The 16307-nt window shown below is 40.7% G+C and overlaps 2 protein-coding genes across 5 annotated transcripts in view; both read left to right on the top strand.

The window, feature by feature from the left end:
• Positions 1-5043: 5043 nt before the first annotated feature.
• Positions 5044-6167, top strand: LOC107697790 (protein arginine N-methyltransferase 6). Its single transcript, XM_016498655.1, has one exon. The coding sequence runs from the start codon at positions 5059-5061 to the stop codon at positions 6124-6126; it is 1068 nt and encodes a 355-aa protein (XP_016354141.1). The 5' UTR covers positions 5044-5058; the 3' UTR covers positions 6127-6167.
• A 5771-nt stretch (positions 6168-11938) lies between these two features.
• The window catches only part of LOC107697881 (netrin-G1-like), a 102569-nt gene continuing 98200 nt past the window's right edge, over positions 11939-16307 (top strand). For 3 of the 4 annotated variants that reach the window (XM_016498745.1, XM_016498754.1, XM_016498728.1), the window contains exon 1: positions 12345-12532. The gene's annotated coding sequence lies outside the window, so the exon portion shown is untranslated. Of the gene's footprint in view, positions 12229-12344; positions 12533-16307 lie in introns of those variants that run through there. The other variant, XM_016498737.1, reaches the window with a different exon arrangement.

Genomic DNA, 16307 nt, shown 5'->3' on the forward strand with positions numbered 1-16307 from the left:
AGGGTCAAACAACAGCACACAGGTATAATCCAGGAAGAGACAAGAGTAATCCAATAAACAGGCGAAGGTCAGGGCAGGCAGCAAACAATCAGAAACAAGGTACACAGTCCAGGGATCAAAAACCACGAAGATAGGGAAACTAGGAAACACGGAAAAACACAGGAACTAAGACACGCTACAGGCTAACAATACTGAGCAATGAATGGGTGAAAAATGAATGAATGAGTGAAAAACCAGGCTATAAATAGGGTGAGACTGATGGAGGTAACAAGACACAGGTAAATGCATTAAGTGATGAGTCCGGCAAAGGATTATGGGAAATGTAGTTATTGATAGTGGCAAGAGTCAGGGGTGGAGTGCCCTCTGGTGGAGTTCATGGGCACTCCAGCTGGAGATCGTGACAGAGCCCCCCCAGACGCTCCCAAACTAGAACAGAAATTAGTCCAGGAGGGAGGTGGAGCGGAGGCGGAACAGATGGAGGGATGGAGGGCCAGGTCCATGTGGAAGTGGGGGAACTGGGGACTGAGACAAAGCCGGCGGAGCAGGGTGCCAGGGCGGAGCAGGAAGCCAGGGCGGAGCCGAGGACCACCAGGGCGGAGCAGAAGACCACCGGGTCCAGATCCGCATGGCGGCACAGGCGATCACCACAGCAGAGCAGACAGGATCGAAGACCCCCAAGGCGGAGCAGATGACCACCACAGCGGATCAGGCTGGACTGGAGTAAAGAGCACAGAGAGGTTATCAACGGTCTCTGTGGCTGAAACAGGACAGGCAGAGAGTTCGTAAACGGCCTCCTTGGCCATGGCTGGACAGGCAGAGAGTTCACAGACGGCTTCTTTGGCCGTGACAGGACAGTCAGAGGGTTCACAGGCGGCCTTTTTGGCCATGGCTGGACTGGCAGAGAGTTCAAAGGCATACGCTGCTACCTCTGGAGGTTCTGCAGCAGAAGCCGCCTCCTCAGGAAGAGCTGGAGCAGACGCCACCGCTTTGGGAATTTCTGCAGCGGATGCCACCACCTCGGGAGGAGCTGGACTCACTAGAGTCATTGGAACAGGAAACGGCACTCCTGACCATGACAAGGGAACTGGAGTCATTGGAACAGGGAACGGCACTCCTGGCCGTGACAAGGGAACTGGAATGGACTCAAGGACTGGAGCGGGCTCAGGAGCTGATTCGAGGACTGGAGCAGGCTCTGGCACGGACTCGTGGACTGGAGCGGACTCAGGAGGAGTAACAGAGCAGTGAGTAGCCCAAACACACAGGATGGCGACCACCATTACAGGGAGCACTGAGCTCAGGGGAACAGTCTCTGTGAGGACCAGTGCTGAGGCCCTTGGGATGCCCGCTGCTCTGGCCGAAACCAGGGGTGGATCCTCCACACTGGATACCAGTCTTGGACGCCTTGGAACTGACCTTGAGGCACTGGGCATGGTCGACATGACATGAAGAGACTCTGGTATGGTGGCCATGACGGGAAGAGACTCTGTAACGGTGGCCATGATGGGACGAGACACTGGTGTGACTGGCTTGATGTGAGCAGGCCCTGGCTTGGCAGGCTTGACGTGAGCAGACTCAGGAGTGGCAGATACTGCTGGAGTGTTGTGTTCCTCCTTCACAACACCCACAGTAAATGCAGAGCCACTCAGTTGGAGTGCCAGATCGATATAAATGTCCAGAGTACAGTTCGGATCGTGCAGTGGCATAATTGATTGCAGCGGCTCAGCTAGACCTCCTCTGAAAAATATCATGAGGCATATCTCATCCATAGACATTAAATGGGCCAGTTCAATTATTTTTGCTGCTGGATTCATGACTGGCCTGGATGCCCTCATAAAGCTGCTGGATCTGGGTGTGGGTTATTCTGTAACGTGGAGGCGTGACAACGGGGTTGGTGGATCCAAGTGCAGGCTTTATTCAAAAGAGTGGTCAAAACAGGCAAAGAGCCAAACAACAGCAAACAGGTATAATTAAGGAAGAGACAAAAGAGTAATCCAATATACAGGCGAAGGTCAGGGCAGGCGGCAAATGATCAGAAACAAGGTACACAGTCCAGGGATCAAAAACTACGAAGATAGGGAAACACAGGAAAACACAGGAACTAGGACACGCTACAGGCTAACAATACTGAGCAATGAATGAGTGAAAAACCAGGCTATAAATAGGGTAAGACTGATGGAGGTAACAAGACACAGGTGAATGCAATAAGTGATGATGAGTTCGACAAAGGATTATGGGAAATGTAGTCTGTGAGAGTGGCAAGAGTCAGAGGTGGAGTTCCCTCTGGTGGAGTTCATGGGCACTCCAGCTGGAGATCATGACACCTACCAGGTGAGCAACCGAGCAACTTTACAATGTCTGAAAAGCTTCACATATGGAGCTGGTTATGTGATGCAAACATCAAAATGTATTAGTTTGCAAATCATGAAATATGGTAAAAATGTCTTGAAGTCATAGCATTGAATTGTGCAAGGAACCAAGCATGTACAAAATGAACAATAGCACTTCATCTTCTCAAAAAGAAGCCAAAAAAGCAGACTTGAGGGTAACGTTATTGTTTTATTGAACTGAAAGAAACATTTTGACTGACTGCTGGACAGGTTGCTTCCTCAGAAGTTATTATGCTTGCTGCTCAGATTCACGCCGCCAGGGTGGCACTGCTATAACTGAATCAACCCACCAATATGCCGCCATGATTGTGACTTCCCCTTCTAGTTTCATCCTTTCAGCAGTCTTATCAAATGTCCTCACCCTTAACTGATCCAACCAAACAAGATTCAGCAGGCGGATTGGAAACAACATGAGCCACCCAGGAAAAATCTGCTTGAGCTGTGTTATCAAATGTTTTCAGGACATCCTTCATTGTCCAAAGTGATTTGGTTTCCTGCTGTTACACTCATGCTTGAACAATCAGTCTCTTCCTTTTGCAGAAACCACCATCTCTCCGCTCTGAAATTATCTCAAGCTTTCCAGACATGTTTCAGGACCACTGAGCAAAGTCTCTTCCTTCGTTGCCAGTCCATCCCCTTCCAATCAGCTCAGAGTCTGTGCTTTAGATGGGCAAACACTGATGTGCAATTTTAATTAAAGCGAGATAGGTGCCGATGTCTGTGCAAACACACTTTTTTTTTCTTTTTTTTTTTTAATTTATTTATTTTTATTTTACAATCATTTCAGAATGTGTAAAAACTTTCAGAGGATGTGTATTTTGTGTAAATTGTGTGTTATCATAGCAAGGACTCAAAAGTACCCAAGGGAGATGTGGAAAAAGAGACAAACAGTGGAAAGAAATTTTGCAAAACACCACATTTTAATACATCCACAACTGGTGGGTTGCAGGTCAGAAAAAAAATGCAATGCAAATGCAATATACCAAAAAAAAAAAAAACCTTGTCAACTTTTAAAAAGGAGCATAAATGTTTCCCATATGCTTTGTTGATGTCCTTATTGTTTTTCTTCTGTAATGTGACTTATTTCCAAGTGAAACAGATATTCAATGACGGCAGGAATTGATCTGATGGTGAAATTGAGCTTTACCAGAATGGAGCCAGACTAAATGCTAGTTTGCTGAAACAATACCTAAATAGCTATTTGACTAATAAGATTGTTAAATAGTCTGCGTGACCTAATGAACAGATGAATTGTTTAAAATAAGTCGATTAATGTGCATTCAGAAAGTAAATAGGGTCAATTTTGATGTCATGTTGACTGCGAAGTCATAATGAAACGGAAGTAGTGATAGATCTTTTCTATTTTCTTCTGTATTGTGACACATCCAGAGGCAGAGGACTTTGTTTTTTTGTTGTTGTTTTTGTTGCACTGTATTTTTTTTATGTAACATACATGAATTGTTCACAATAAGATCTATAACATGCATTTAGAAAATAGAACATTTGAATTTTGTGAATTTTCATTTTGTCAACTGTTTTTATTTTCTTTAGCTTCATGAATACAGTGCTGTAATTCTCATTCACATATATACTGAATTATCCCTGTATAATATTTACATTTTCCATTAATAGAAATGTGAATATGTGTCATATAATGATAACCAATGTGTTCCCTTTTCCTCTGACTTCTTACTCCGTGAGTTCAACTTGAGGACAATGCTGAAAAAAGGCCAGATCTTATAATCCAACCGTGAACATTTATCACCATAGATAAAGCAGAAGAAATCATAAAACACACTGTATTCAAGAGGAATAGCCTGCTGTCAGTGTGTAGCCTTTAGCATGTGTGGGGAGAGTGACGGCCGAGGGTGAGGCAGTGCTATTTTATTAAGGTTAAAAGCAGATCATGCTATCCGTCATGGTGGAAAATGCAGTTTGGCTCAGACGGAGCCCTAGTGTTATGTTAGTACAGCTACAGCTGGGCACAGTCAGTTTAAACAGCTGTCCTGAAACTACTGCCAAACAGGCAGACAGCAATGCTAGACACTCACTGTAAAAAAAATGTGAATTTATCAGGCTTAATCCACTTATTTGTGTGGGCCAGCATGCAGCATTAACTTAAATAACCGCATGTATATATTGTGACTAAAGTGTTAGTGGTACATTTGTTTTGCATATAGGTCTCGAACAGGATCTATTATGTACTTTGTCACTTTAAGTATCAGATAGGCTGCCTCCTCCCCCTCCCTCTCTAAATATTGTTTATAGATAACAATAATTATAGCCTATTTAACACAGACTAACCCAGCACCTAAAATAATTTGCTTTTTCAGAATATAATTATTGTTTAGTTTATTTATGAATTATCTTTCCATGGGAGTTGTCTCCACATGTTCTTAAGGGGAGGTTGTCACATTTAGCTAAACGACTTGAGTCGCAAAAACGACTATAGCAAAGTAAACTAACAACAACGTATACATAAAGTGTTTGTTTTTTAAATAAATAAAATGCTTTCTAGTATTTTCTTGCCGCTCATGGGAAGTGTAGTTTATTTAAAAACTGGCTATCGTTCTTTCCGAGTCACACGGCTGTGTTTAAAAACTACATTTCCCATGATGCCTTTCAAATTGCGTTTCGGATACGGAAGCTACTTTGGGAAAATTAAAGACGCATGACAAACTTGTGGGAAATGTCACAGCACGGTACCAAGAAAAGAAAATTAGATAGGAGTACAGAGGATTACATGTACTTTGACAGCTACTCCGATGTCACTATTCACGAAGAGATGATTGCAGACACTGTGCGCACTAACACGTACAGAATGGGTATTTTTAAAAACAGTAAGTCAATAGAGGGGAAAGTTGTGCTTGATGTGGGAGCGGGTACCGGCGTCTTGAGCTTATTCTGTGCGCAAGCAGGGGCAAGGAAGGTTTATGCAGTCGAAGCGAGCTCGATCGCCGATCAGGCTGTGAGGATCGTAAAACTGAATCAGATGGAGGACACAATCGAAGTCATTAAAGCCACACTAGAGACGATCGAGCTGGCAGAACAGGTGGATGTGATCGTCAGCGAATGGATGGGCTACGCGCTCCTCCACGAATCCATGCTGAACTCCGTGATCTTCGCCCGGGATAAGTGGCTCAAACCCGGTGGCCTCATATTACCGTCCCGGGCGGATCTCTACATCGCTCCTATAAACGATCTGGTGGTGGAGGGCAGATTGAATTTCTGGAGCACCGTCAAAGGACAGTACGGCGTGGACATGTCCTGCATGACCGACTTTGCCAGGAAGTGCATCATGAACAAAGACATCACTGTGAATCCGGTGACGGTGGAGGATGTGCTCTCCCACCCGTGCAAGTTTGCCGAGCTGGATTTGAACACGGTCACGCTGGAGCAGCTCAGAAATGTGAGAGGCGTGTTCAGCTGCCAGTGCTTCGGCTCGTCCTCCATCCACGCCTTTTGCGTGTGGTTCACGGTGACTTTCCCCGCTGAGGAGAAGGCCCTGGTGCTCTCCACATCTCCCTTCAAACCAGAGACGCACTGGAAACAGGCTGTGCTGTATCTGGATGATGCTGTGGATGTGATGCAGGACACTAAAGTTGAGGGGGAGATCAGTTTGTATCCCTCTGAGGAGAATTCTAGACATATATGCATCCGTGTGGACTATGTGATAGGTGAACAGAAAAGGCACTCCAAAACCTTTTCTATTCCTGATCAGTATTTAGAAGTTAAATAGAGATTTGGCCATTATTTATTTTTAGTTATTTCCCTAGTCAAATAAAAGGAATGCTAATAAAAAAAAAAAAAAGTCTCATTGTGATGAAATAAAAAGTCACTGGATATACTGAAATTATAAATTTTTCGTAGAATTTCATATTATCTAGTAGGATCTTAAAATAATGCGGGATTAGTTGCAGATTATTATAAAACATAATACTAAATTCCATTAGCACTTTTTTTGGAGGGGTTTTTTTTTCGGTTAGTTTTTTTTCCCCACTTGGTTTTGCACAAAATTCACTATGAATTGTTGCTTGGAATTCTATATGTTAAGTGTCTGGAAAAAAAAAAATCTGGTTTAAACTCCAGTCTGCAAACAGCACATGCGCAAAGTCATAAAAAATAAACAGTGCTTGCCTAAGCTCTGCAATTTTCCTTATTGTGTGAGAACAATTAAGTGTAAAACACTCAATTTTTGTTTACCAGGGCTTGAAGAGAAAATCGGTTCACTTTTGGTTGGCCCGAGTAGCATGGGACTTTAATCACTCACAGTTTCAAGATAAAGTTTAGGAAAATATTCGCAAGTCTGTGAGGTTAGGTTAGATCATTGGGTTTGGATTGGCTGGTGACCCAACGCACCTTCAAAATGAGTTATTTTGTGCAAAAGTGGTTCAAAAATCACACTTATTAGTATTACAATTAGTTGCATTACCACAAATAGGAGAATTTACACTATTTTAAATGTATAAACAGCAGTGATTTATTAGCCTGTGAGTCAGATATTAGTATTTAGTTATATTATCAGGTGACCACTCTAAAGTTTAATTGAATGCACATCCTTTGACGTTAACAACATATTACATGGGAGGCATTTTATCCTATCCTTTTGAAAATTGATAAGCCCACGTACAGTATTTTGCTTTCTTAACAATATGTGATTCCTTGCATTTATAATTTGCATTCAGCATTGTTTTTTCCCTTATACAACCCTTCCAGACCATGTGACCCATTTTTGGGTTGCAACCCACTGTTTGTACTTACTCAGATTAAAGCATTGTTTTGTGTTGTAGTGAGAGGAATGGAGAGAGTGTGGTCCAGTATGGAGAATCTGTATGAAGTCGTTGTTGGAAGGCCATTTGCAGGTTGAGAAGCAACAGTGAGGTTAAGGCCTATAAATGTATTCTGGTCACGCTCATTTAGTTATAGTGAGCAATACTATTTTTACCAATAGCCAATTTATAGCTTGTTAAAGATACGTAATGAACACATTTCAGGAATGTTGGGTCCTAAATGGTGTATAACTTTATATCATCCTTGTCTCTACAGTGGCTTTGGCACTGAGAATACTATTGACATAGAAACAAAATATTTAGTGTAATGTGTACAGGCTATATACAAAGTCATGACTGATTGGAGTTGAATATGGCCTGATCAGATGGATATTTGTGGCCTCGTAATACATTCAAAGCTAGTTTCTCATTTGTTGTATGTATAAGCTTAAGCTCAATTACCTGTTGACCCAATCATCATTAGTCATTTTATTAGCTGTGATTTGGATTATCATTGAATGCAGTTCAGATGCGGGAAGTTAATAATCCCAAAAATTACCTGGAGTGATTTGTTGCAAAGTACATTCATTTCCTTTGTATTAATGCATGCTCATGTTGTTATGTCACAGTTAATTGGAACGATGCATCATTAACATTCTTTCAGAGCCACGCTTGATTTGAAGTATTCCATTTAATACCAATAGATCAAAATATCTTCCCATATTTAAGAATTAAATGCATCTAATTGAATCTTACTATTAATAGTTGTGTAGACAGTAAGGAGCAAATTAAATCAGAGCTGTGTCTCTGTCTCCTAGACAGCCTCAATGAGTTTTATCCACAAAGGCATATCAATTTATCCAATACATCCCCCTGGTATGCTAATAATGATACTGTAAAAAAACCAGGCGAAATCATTTGCCGCCTGCCAGTTACAGTAACCAATATTTTTGATTCGTGAGAAGACAAATTGGAAGCATGTTATTGACAAATCCTAATTTAGAAGACTAGATCCCAATGCACTGGGCGGATCTCCATGGCCAAGTGACAATTTGTCATCATTATCATTAGCAGGCCGGTTTGCTTTCATTAACATACTAAAATAAGCCACAGTGACAGAAGGTCTCTCATGGTGTGATATCTGCCTTCATATGGTCCTTAAAAGGCACAAGATTTAATGAACAGCAGCTAAAAACACATTTTAATTTCGTGGGGTTAATATGCTTACTGTAGATTTGGAGGTTTTGTGTGTTTTATGATTGATGAGATCAGTTTTGGAGGAACATAATCTGCTGCTGTGAGTATTTCCATGGCAAAAAATTTAAACAGAGGCTTGAGCTTGAATGTAAAAATTAATGATTATGGTGCTCAGTTTGAAATGTGTTGAAAATTACCAGACGTAAAGGAGTTAAACAGTTGAGTTTTACCGTTTTCGAATCCATTCAGCCGATCTCCGGGTCTGGTGGTAGCACTTTTAGCTGCAGCTTAGCATAGATCATTGAATCTGATTAGACCATTAGCATCTCGCTCAAAAATGACCAAAGAGTTTCGAAATTTTTCTTATTTAAAACTTGACTCTTCTGTAGTTACATCGTGTATTAAGACCGACGGAAAATGAAAAGTTGCGATTTTCTAGGCCGATATGGCTAGGAACTATACTCTCATTCTGGCGTAATAATCAAGGAACTTTGCTGCCGTACCATGGGTGCAGCAGGCGCAATGATATTACGCAGCGCCTGAAAATAGTCCCCAGCTAGGTAACTTCCAACGGAAGTCACTCTCCCTGTGCAAGCAGGTGGTCACGTTGGTTATGTTGGCGGAAGTTAGCCTATTTTCAGGAGCTGCTTTTTTTTTTGTAGGCAAATAGGAGAATTGACAGACCATCCAAGATGTAGATGAGTTTCTTCTTCAAAACAGATTTGGAGAAATGTAGCATTACATCACTGAACCCTCCACAATGAAAAATCATAATGTAAATGTTTAAACTTTAAACCATTGCATTCTGGCCAAAATACCAAACCATAACAACACTTCCTCCATTGAAAAGGTCCATCCCCTGTTGTCAAAATCCACTGAAGTATTTGTTTAGAACTGTTTTAGCTAAGCTAACATGCTTGATCTGTGCATATTTTTCTCCTGATTCTGACAAGACAACTTTTTCACTGGAGAAAGTTATATTATGGACGAATTTGGACGATATTATAGGTGGAAGCAACAGTTTGAAGTCTTGATGATGGATTTGTTGCATGCAAACACAGATTTTCACTTCTCAAGACGTTAACTGATGCACCAAAGTTGTGTGGATTACTTGTGGATTATTGTGATGTTTTTAACAGCTGTTTGGGCTCATTCTGACGGCTCCTATTCGCTGCAGAGGATCCATTTTTGAGCGTGATATAATGATACATTTCTTGAAATCTGTTCCAATGAACAAACAAGCTTATCTTGGATGACCTGAATTTTTTTATGAGTTATCCAACGTCCACTGTAAAGATCACAATAAATGAAAGTGTTAGCATCATAATGGAAGATTAGAAAATTTAGACTAGATTTTGACGTTATTGTCTATAGAAAATGGTTAAACCATCTGTGAAAACATCTCACTTCATAGTGATCTCTCTTCATATTTCTTACCATGTGACAGAAATGCACTGGACGGAACAAATGAAAACCAATACTCTTCTCAGATGTGAAAGACAATGATGAGCCACATGAGAGGCAGTCATCAATTCTCAGATAACTGAAAGGTATGACAGCACTGAAAGAAACAGGCTGTATCTCCTACTGGCTGATGCAGTCATGTGATTGTCCATGTCAGTTGTAGCTCCAGCGAGCTATTGAACTTTACGATAGATTTTAAGATGCATGGCTGTGTGGAATATTAAATGGTAAACACATTCAACGAATGTGGCCCGTCTGTGAATGAAGGATATCAATTGATTTTTAAAGTGTGAGTTTAAGAGGCGCACAACAATTGGTGATATACATCATCTGATTGTATAGATGACCTTATTTGATTGACTTACATGATGACGAGAAGCTGAACTGATTTTTGGTCACCCCGTAAGAGGCCTAGTTTGTTTTTTACATTAATTATTTAGTAGTCTATGCAATCGTCTTCAATTTTCTTTTATGTAGACAAGCAGCATTTAGGTATTCATATCAGTCCCTTGACATTCCTGTCTGAACTAATGACTGGCCACTTTTAGGTTAAATGGTCCATGACAGGAAATTTATATTCCTTCTCCATCACTAATTTGGATGTGCAGGTGCGAATCAGAGACAAGTCACAGAAATACTGTCCATATGCTAATTTCACATATGCAATGAAGCATGGTGGTTTTGAAGTCACCTGCCATTCTTATATATATATATATATATATATATATATAGCTGGAGGGCAACTTTTTTAAAGGACACACAGCCTTCTAACATTTCTGAATGTGCAGTAATGAAATGCAAAAACAAACAAAAAACAAAAAAGCTTATAGAATTTGTATTATTTTATAATAAAAAACGCTTGACTAACTTTTGACTGAAGAATATATATATATATATATACAGTGGGTACGGAAAGTATTCAGACCCCCTTAAATTTTTCACTCTTTGTTATATTGCAGCCATTTGCTAAAATCATTTAAGTTAAGCAGTGCATATTTTAAATGCCATTAATTAATTGCATAATGATAGTGAGCATGAACTTAGCTTTTGGCGGAAATTAAGCTGTTGCGTGCAAAAAAAATTAAAAATAAAATAAATACAAATAAAATAATAATAACAATTTAACAAAAAAGGCACTTTGGCTTTTTACACCAGTTTATATGTTGGAACATCACTCTGTGTTTTTGCATTGCATAATTTACTTTAGCCTCTCCAAACAATGATAACTTTGCTTTTTTGTTTCTAACAGTTAATTAATTTGACTTCTTTTTGGACTTTATTTCTACTTTGTAGACATTACGCTGGTCGCTTATATAACTCAAATCCACAACATTTCTTAATTATTACATTTATTTCTGATCTGTGTGACTTTAAGCAAATTATTTGATTTATTCCTTGTTTTGTTTTTTTTACTTTAAAACATGAAACTTTCTCTTTATAAAGTAAATGTAATAGTTTAAGTAAATTTATTTAACATTATTTTCTAATATTATTAATTATATTAATACCAGTAATTTTAGCTGGTTGATATGATTAATTGTATTAAGAAAATATATTATGTGAAATTATACAGCAGTATTTTATTATTATTAAAAAAGCAACTACAATTTATGTATATCACCATAAATAGAATCCCCAACATAATAAGTCTTAAGTAAATGCTACCTTTAGGACCCTGTGGATAGCATATCCTAGTATTTACAGTGAAGAGATCCTTACATCATAGAGAAATATATAACTATCTGTAACCCATCTCCCTCGCCATTTGTTAGAATACAAAAGGGGGACTGTTTTCTGTCCGGTTTGTGTCTTTGCTGAAGTCCCATCAGAGTTTTGAACTGCTGGAAGAGAGAGAGGGACAGAGGATGTGCAGAAAACAGTGAGGGCTTAGTGGATGTGTAAAAGCAGAGAGTGTGTGTGGAGTGTCCATCTATGTGCGTAATCTTCCCCAGCCATCATTTCCCGCCGAACACTCGCGGTATAGACGCGTGAGGGAATGCGCGTGAGGATATTATCGGCGCGGGGGGGGTCTAATTGGTACGATTCTTGTCTCGCTCACGTCTAAAACGTCGAGGAAATAGTGAAAATACGGCGCGGGGGGGGGTCTAATTGGTACGATTCTTGTCTCGCTCACTTCTAAAACGTCGAGGAAATAGTGAAAATATCACAAAAGAACTGGTTGTCGTTATCCCCGCAAACAAGAAGGGAGTCTCTTGTTTTTTGGATAGAGGGCGGTTGAAAAAAAAAACCGTTCTTTCCGCAAGGAAGAACGGATCCTTGGCTATTTAAAGTTTAGTCAGGACGGTTACTGGCTCTGAGGTGATTGTTATGAAACTCACAGAAGAAAAAAACAATGAAGAAGGAGAAATTGTGGAATTTATGAGTTTGCACTGTTTGGGACACACGCAGAGGTGAATTTATGCTCATTTTGGTGGAACCGAAAACATTTAATTTGAAGTTTACCTGAAGAAATTTCCGCTTCGATAACGTCTTTTTAAAGAAAAGATTGACGTGCCGCGAGACACCTTTAAGCCGCTGTGTTTAGTCAGCCCGTTTAGTTCGGGTGGAGGTGTGGGGGGATTCCGTTTTTCCCCATAACTCATCACATTAAGATTAGCAAGCCGTCTTTAAGAGGATCCTCTATGGTCATTCATGAACTTGTTGAGCACACAGCCCTCCGCGGAACCCTTCACATCGAGAGTGAATCTCATTAACGTGAGTATTCCGTTTCCTTTTAAAGTTTAGGTTGATTTTGTGTGAATATGGGCGCCATACGTTAGTTAATAATTTTACTTTATGGGATCTAGTAATATGATTTCGTTGCAGCTTTAACTTTCCTCAGGCTTCATTCAGAATAGTTTGTGGTATATTGCCTAGTACTGCGCCTCTTTAATAGGCTGCTGATACTTAGAAGCTCGACTGTAACATGGAAAACGTATTTGTGATATGCAAGTAGAAAATGTATGCGAACCGAATATGATTTCAGCACCTTGGAGAGTGGACTTTCCTATGAAAGAATGCGAATGGAAGCGCCCCCTTGCGGCCATAATACGTTTAATTGTCTTTCTACGACCAGGTTGCTTTCACGCACTGTTAACTCTTGCCTGCTATGCTCTAATTTGGTTTAATCCGTTAAAGTAAAACATGTTCTTGAATATAAATCTTGAACAAACTCTTTAAGAATGAATTTACACAGTACTGTTTAAATAGTGTTTAGCAAATGCTGCTGGAGTTCGAAATAATGTCCACTTCTGGTTTATTTTGAATGCAAGTTTACTTTAAAAATAAAAGTGAATTAATAATGATAGACTCTTCTTTTTTTTAATATAGTTCCTGGTTTCATCATAACGTTTCTCCGAGTGTGTGTACAGTTCAGGCTGCTTGTGTGGGATTGATAAACAGATTTGCTCTGAACAAGCTGACATTAAATACTTAAGTGGTGTGTGTATATATATATATATATTCATTCTGCATGCATACAGCTTTTATACATTCTGTGGCGGGAGGAGCAAACGACAGACACAGTGGGTGTGGCGTCAGGCCTCGGAGAGGCTTTTATTAACAGAAAAATAACAAAAACAGGGAATAAAGTATCCAAAAGGGAATGGTGTTCAAAATAAACGGGATCTGGTGTCCTCGTCGTGCTGCGGGATACGTGAAGGTGGGGCAGTGCTCGGGAAGGAAGGATCCAGGTAAGGGGCGGAGTCCGGCGGCCGCACGCGTGCCCCTCTCCGGTCCGGGACGCGAGGGGCGGCAGCTTCTGGCATCGACTTCATCCTTCGCTCTGCCCACGGCGCTTGAAGGGACTGGACGGCCCGGCATCCTGGCCCGACGGTTGTGTAACGGGTACGGTTCTCATCCGGAAGCTCGCATCTTCGGCGCTACGGAGATCCCTCAACGAGCCCTTCCTGGACCCACGAGGACACCAGCGTGAATGCACGGGGAAGAGACCGGTCTCCTGAAGAGAGGCGCGCTCGGCCTTTAACAGCGGCGGTGATGAGGCTCCATTCGGTTCAGGTGTGCCTCATCACACGCCGCCAGCCCTGGCTATTTCAGCGCCCCTCCTCTCTCACGCACCCACTCCTGTCAGGAGCCTGGCGAAGGGCGGCGATTAAGGGACGGGGTGATGCTGATAATTAGGGGGGAGGCAGCCGACTCCTCACAATTCATAACCTAAAATGTTGTTGTTCATAAAAATGTCCACAGATGATAGAAAGAGGCTAGAATAGATTCTGACATAAAATATTTGATTTTTAGAATAATCAGTGCAATTGTCATTACAGTCTACTTTTTTAGTCAACCTTCAAGCGAAAAGGCATAGGGTAGAGGTTTTGTTTGAGTCATGTTTACTCACAAAATATTCATATGGTGAGTGGTGGAATTGTAAGTATCAATCATCATCAGAAGTTTATCATGAAAGTAGCCAGAAAGAGAAAAATAATAGCATGCATTTGAGCTGCAAGCTTTCTGTTCAGTGCAAAATTATTCTCAACATCCCAAGATAATGATTTCAGGCTTCGTTCTCCAGTGGGATATTTTGAGCAGTCTGACATATCGCAACAAAAACTGAATGCCACATCAGCCTTTTAGGAAAAGTATACTTAATAATGCATAACATGTTCCGATGTCACAGCAAAGTGTGCGCTTGGCAGTGGAGGGTGATGTCTTGAGCGGAGGGGCATTGTAGGCTTTTGTGAGTGGAGATTGAGAAACAAACTCCTGAAGCTAAGCTATACCACAAATTGCTAGAGTCGAGAGTCGCCCTGTCAAGCGGCCTGTGCCTTCACACATGAACAGAAAGTGACAGAACATGCCAAGGATGAGATTAAGCTACACCACAAATGGCATTGCTAGAGTCGAGAGTCGCCCTGTCAAGCGGCCTGTGCCTTCACACATGAACAGAAAGTGACAGAACATGCCAAGGATGAGATGAGAGAAAGAGAGGGAGAATGAAGAGCAAGCGAGGGAGAAGTCAAGCCTGGCTTAGCAGCTGCGCTAAGGGAGATCCCTTTCTTGCGAGGCCAGGGACCGGTCTGCTGCAGACAATCAGATTGCATTATGGGATAGGAGGTCTGCCAGGTTCAGTAGCAGTCATGGAGTGTAAACAAACCTGTGCTCTGATTTTGCCTTCTACTGACAGGCTAAGTCACATGCAGCCGTCATCAAGTCTTCTGCTTGCAATTGCCACACATTATGATGAAAGAAAGATCTTGCATCTGAATATTAGAAGAGGTGACACAGAGGAGTGGATGGTTGTGCTGTGGATAAGTCTGGATTAGAGCAGAGATCATCAGACTCTGTGGGTGTATGTGTTGGGCTGTCATGTTTAGGGAAAACATACTCACTCCCTGCTGCACTCGATGTTTATTTATGAGACCTGTCATATTGGCAGGCTGTTTATGGTAGAATCACTGATCCTGTGCAGGTGGGCGCTGAAATCCCTAGAGAGCAGATCTCATCGAGCGCTGCACCTCCGTCTTTATCACAAGCTGAGACATGAATGACAGAGAAAGAAATGTGGTGACAGGAAAAAGGATTTTGGGATAGAAGATGGAGGGTGGTTTATAAAATTTGATATGTAATCAAATTAAAAGTAGACATGGATCTGTTCTGGAAGGCCTAGTTTAGTAGAACTGATGTTTATGAGCACCTATATGAGGTTTAGACATGAAGGTATGCTTCTGTAGCTCAGAGAACAAGATCGAAGTGGACATCAAGAAAGGGAAGGATGTGCTTCACAGCATAAAATGGATGAGGAAATCTGAGCCGCTAGTCCTAGTCCTGTAGGTCATATGAAATCTGTGAACGATTTATCGGTTTAAATAAAATATTAACGTGGCTTACTGGTAAAGCTCTCATTCTTAAATACATATTCACCTGCATGAAAAGGGATGCATATTTGTCATGTGGTTTTTGGTTTGTTGACTGTGAGGATGCATTGTCCACCTGCGGTTGCCAAGCAAATTGATTTCTATATAGGTGATGTGTAGATAGATTCGATTTTGCTATTTTTTTGAAAGGAAAAAAAAGTCTTGTTAAAAAGTTTGGCTAAAAGTTTTTAGATTGTTTGTTGCTTTTACAGTTAAAGCAAAAAATAAAAAATCCAGACATGATTTTTGCTTACCAACTGAATAAAGGAAAACAAATTTAAATATATATATAATAAATTTTTATATTAAGTTTTTTCATGTAATATAAAATGAATATAAGCATTCATTTTATATTATAGCAACAAGATAAGAGACTGCATATTTTTAAATATGTAAATAGTAAAAAAAAAATTGTCTGAAAATGACAGTGGAATGCGACTAGATAGATAGATAGATAGACTCGTAAAAATTACCATGTAACTATGGTTGTTGTTTTCCCCCCATACTAAACCAGGCACCCAGCAGATGACGCATATGACTTCCCTGTCATAGTGGGATTAAACGATGAGATTGTTTGTGAATCCCCTCATCAGGGTCCTGTGTTAAACAAAATAGATGTT

This window comes from Sinocyclocheilus anshuiensis, unplaced genomic scaffold (genome assembly GCF_001515605.1).
Source record: "Sinocyclocheilus anshuiensis isolate Anshui unplaced genomic scaffold, SAMN03320099.WGS_v1.1 scaffold886, whole genome shotgun sequence".
Lineage (NCBI taxonomy): Eukaryota > Metazoa > Chordata > Actinopteri > Cypriniformes > Cyprinidae > Sinocyclocheilus > Sinocyclocheilus anshuiensis.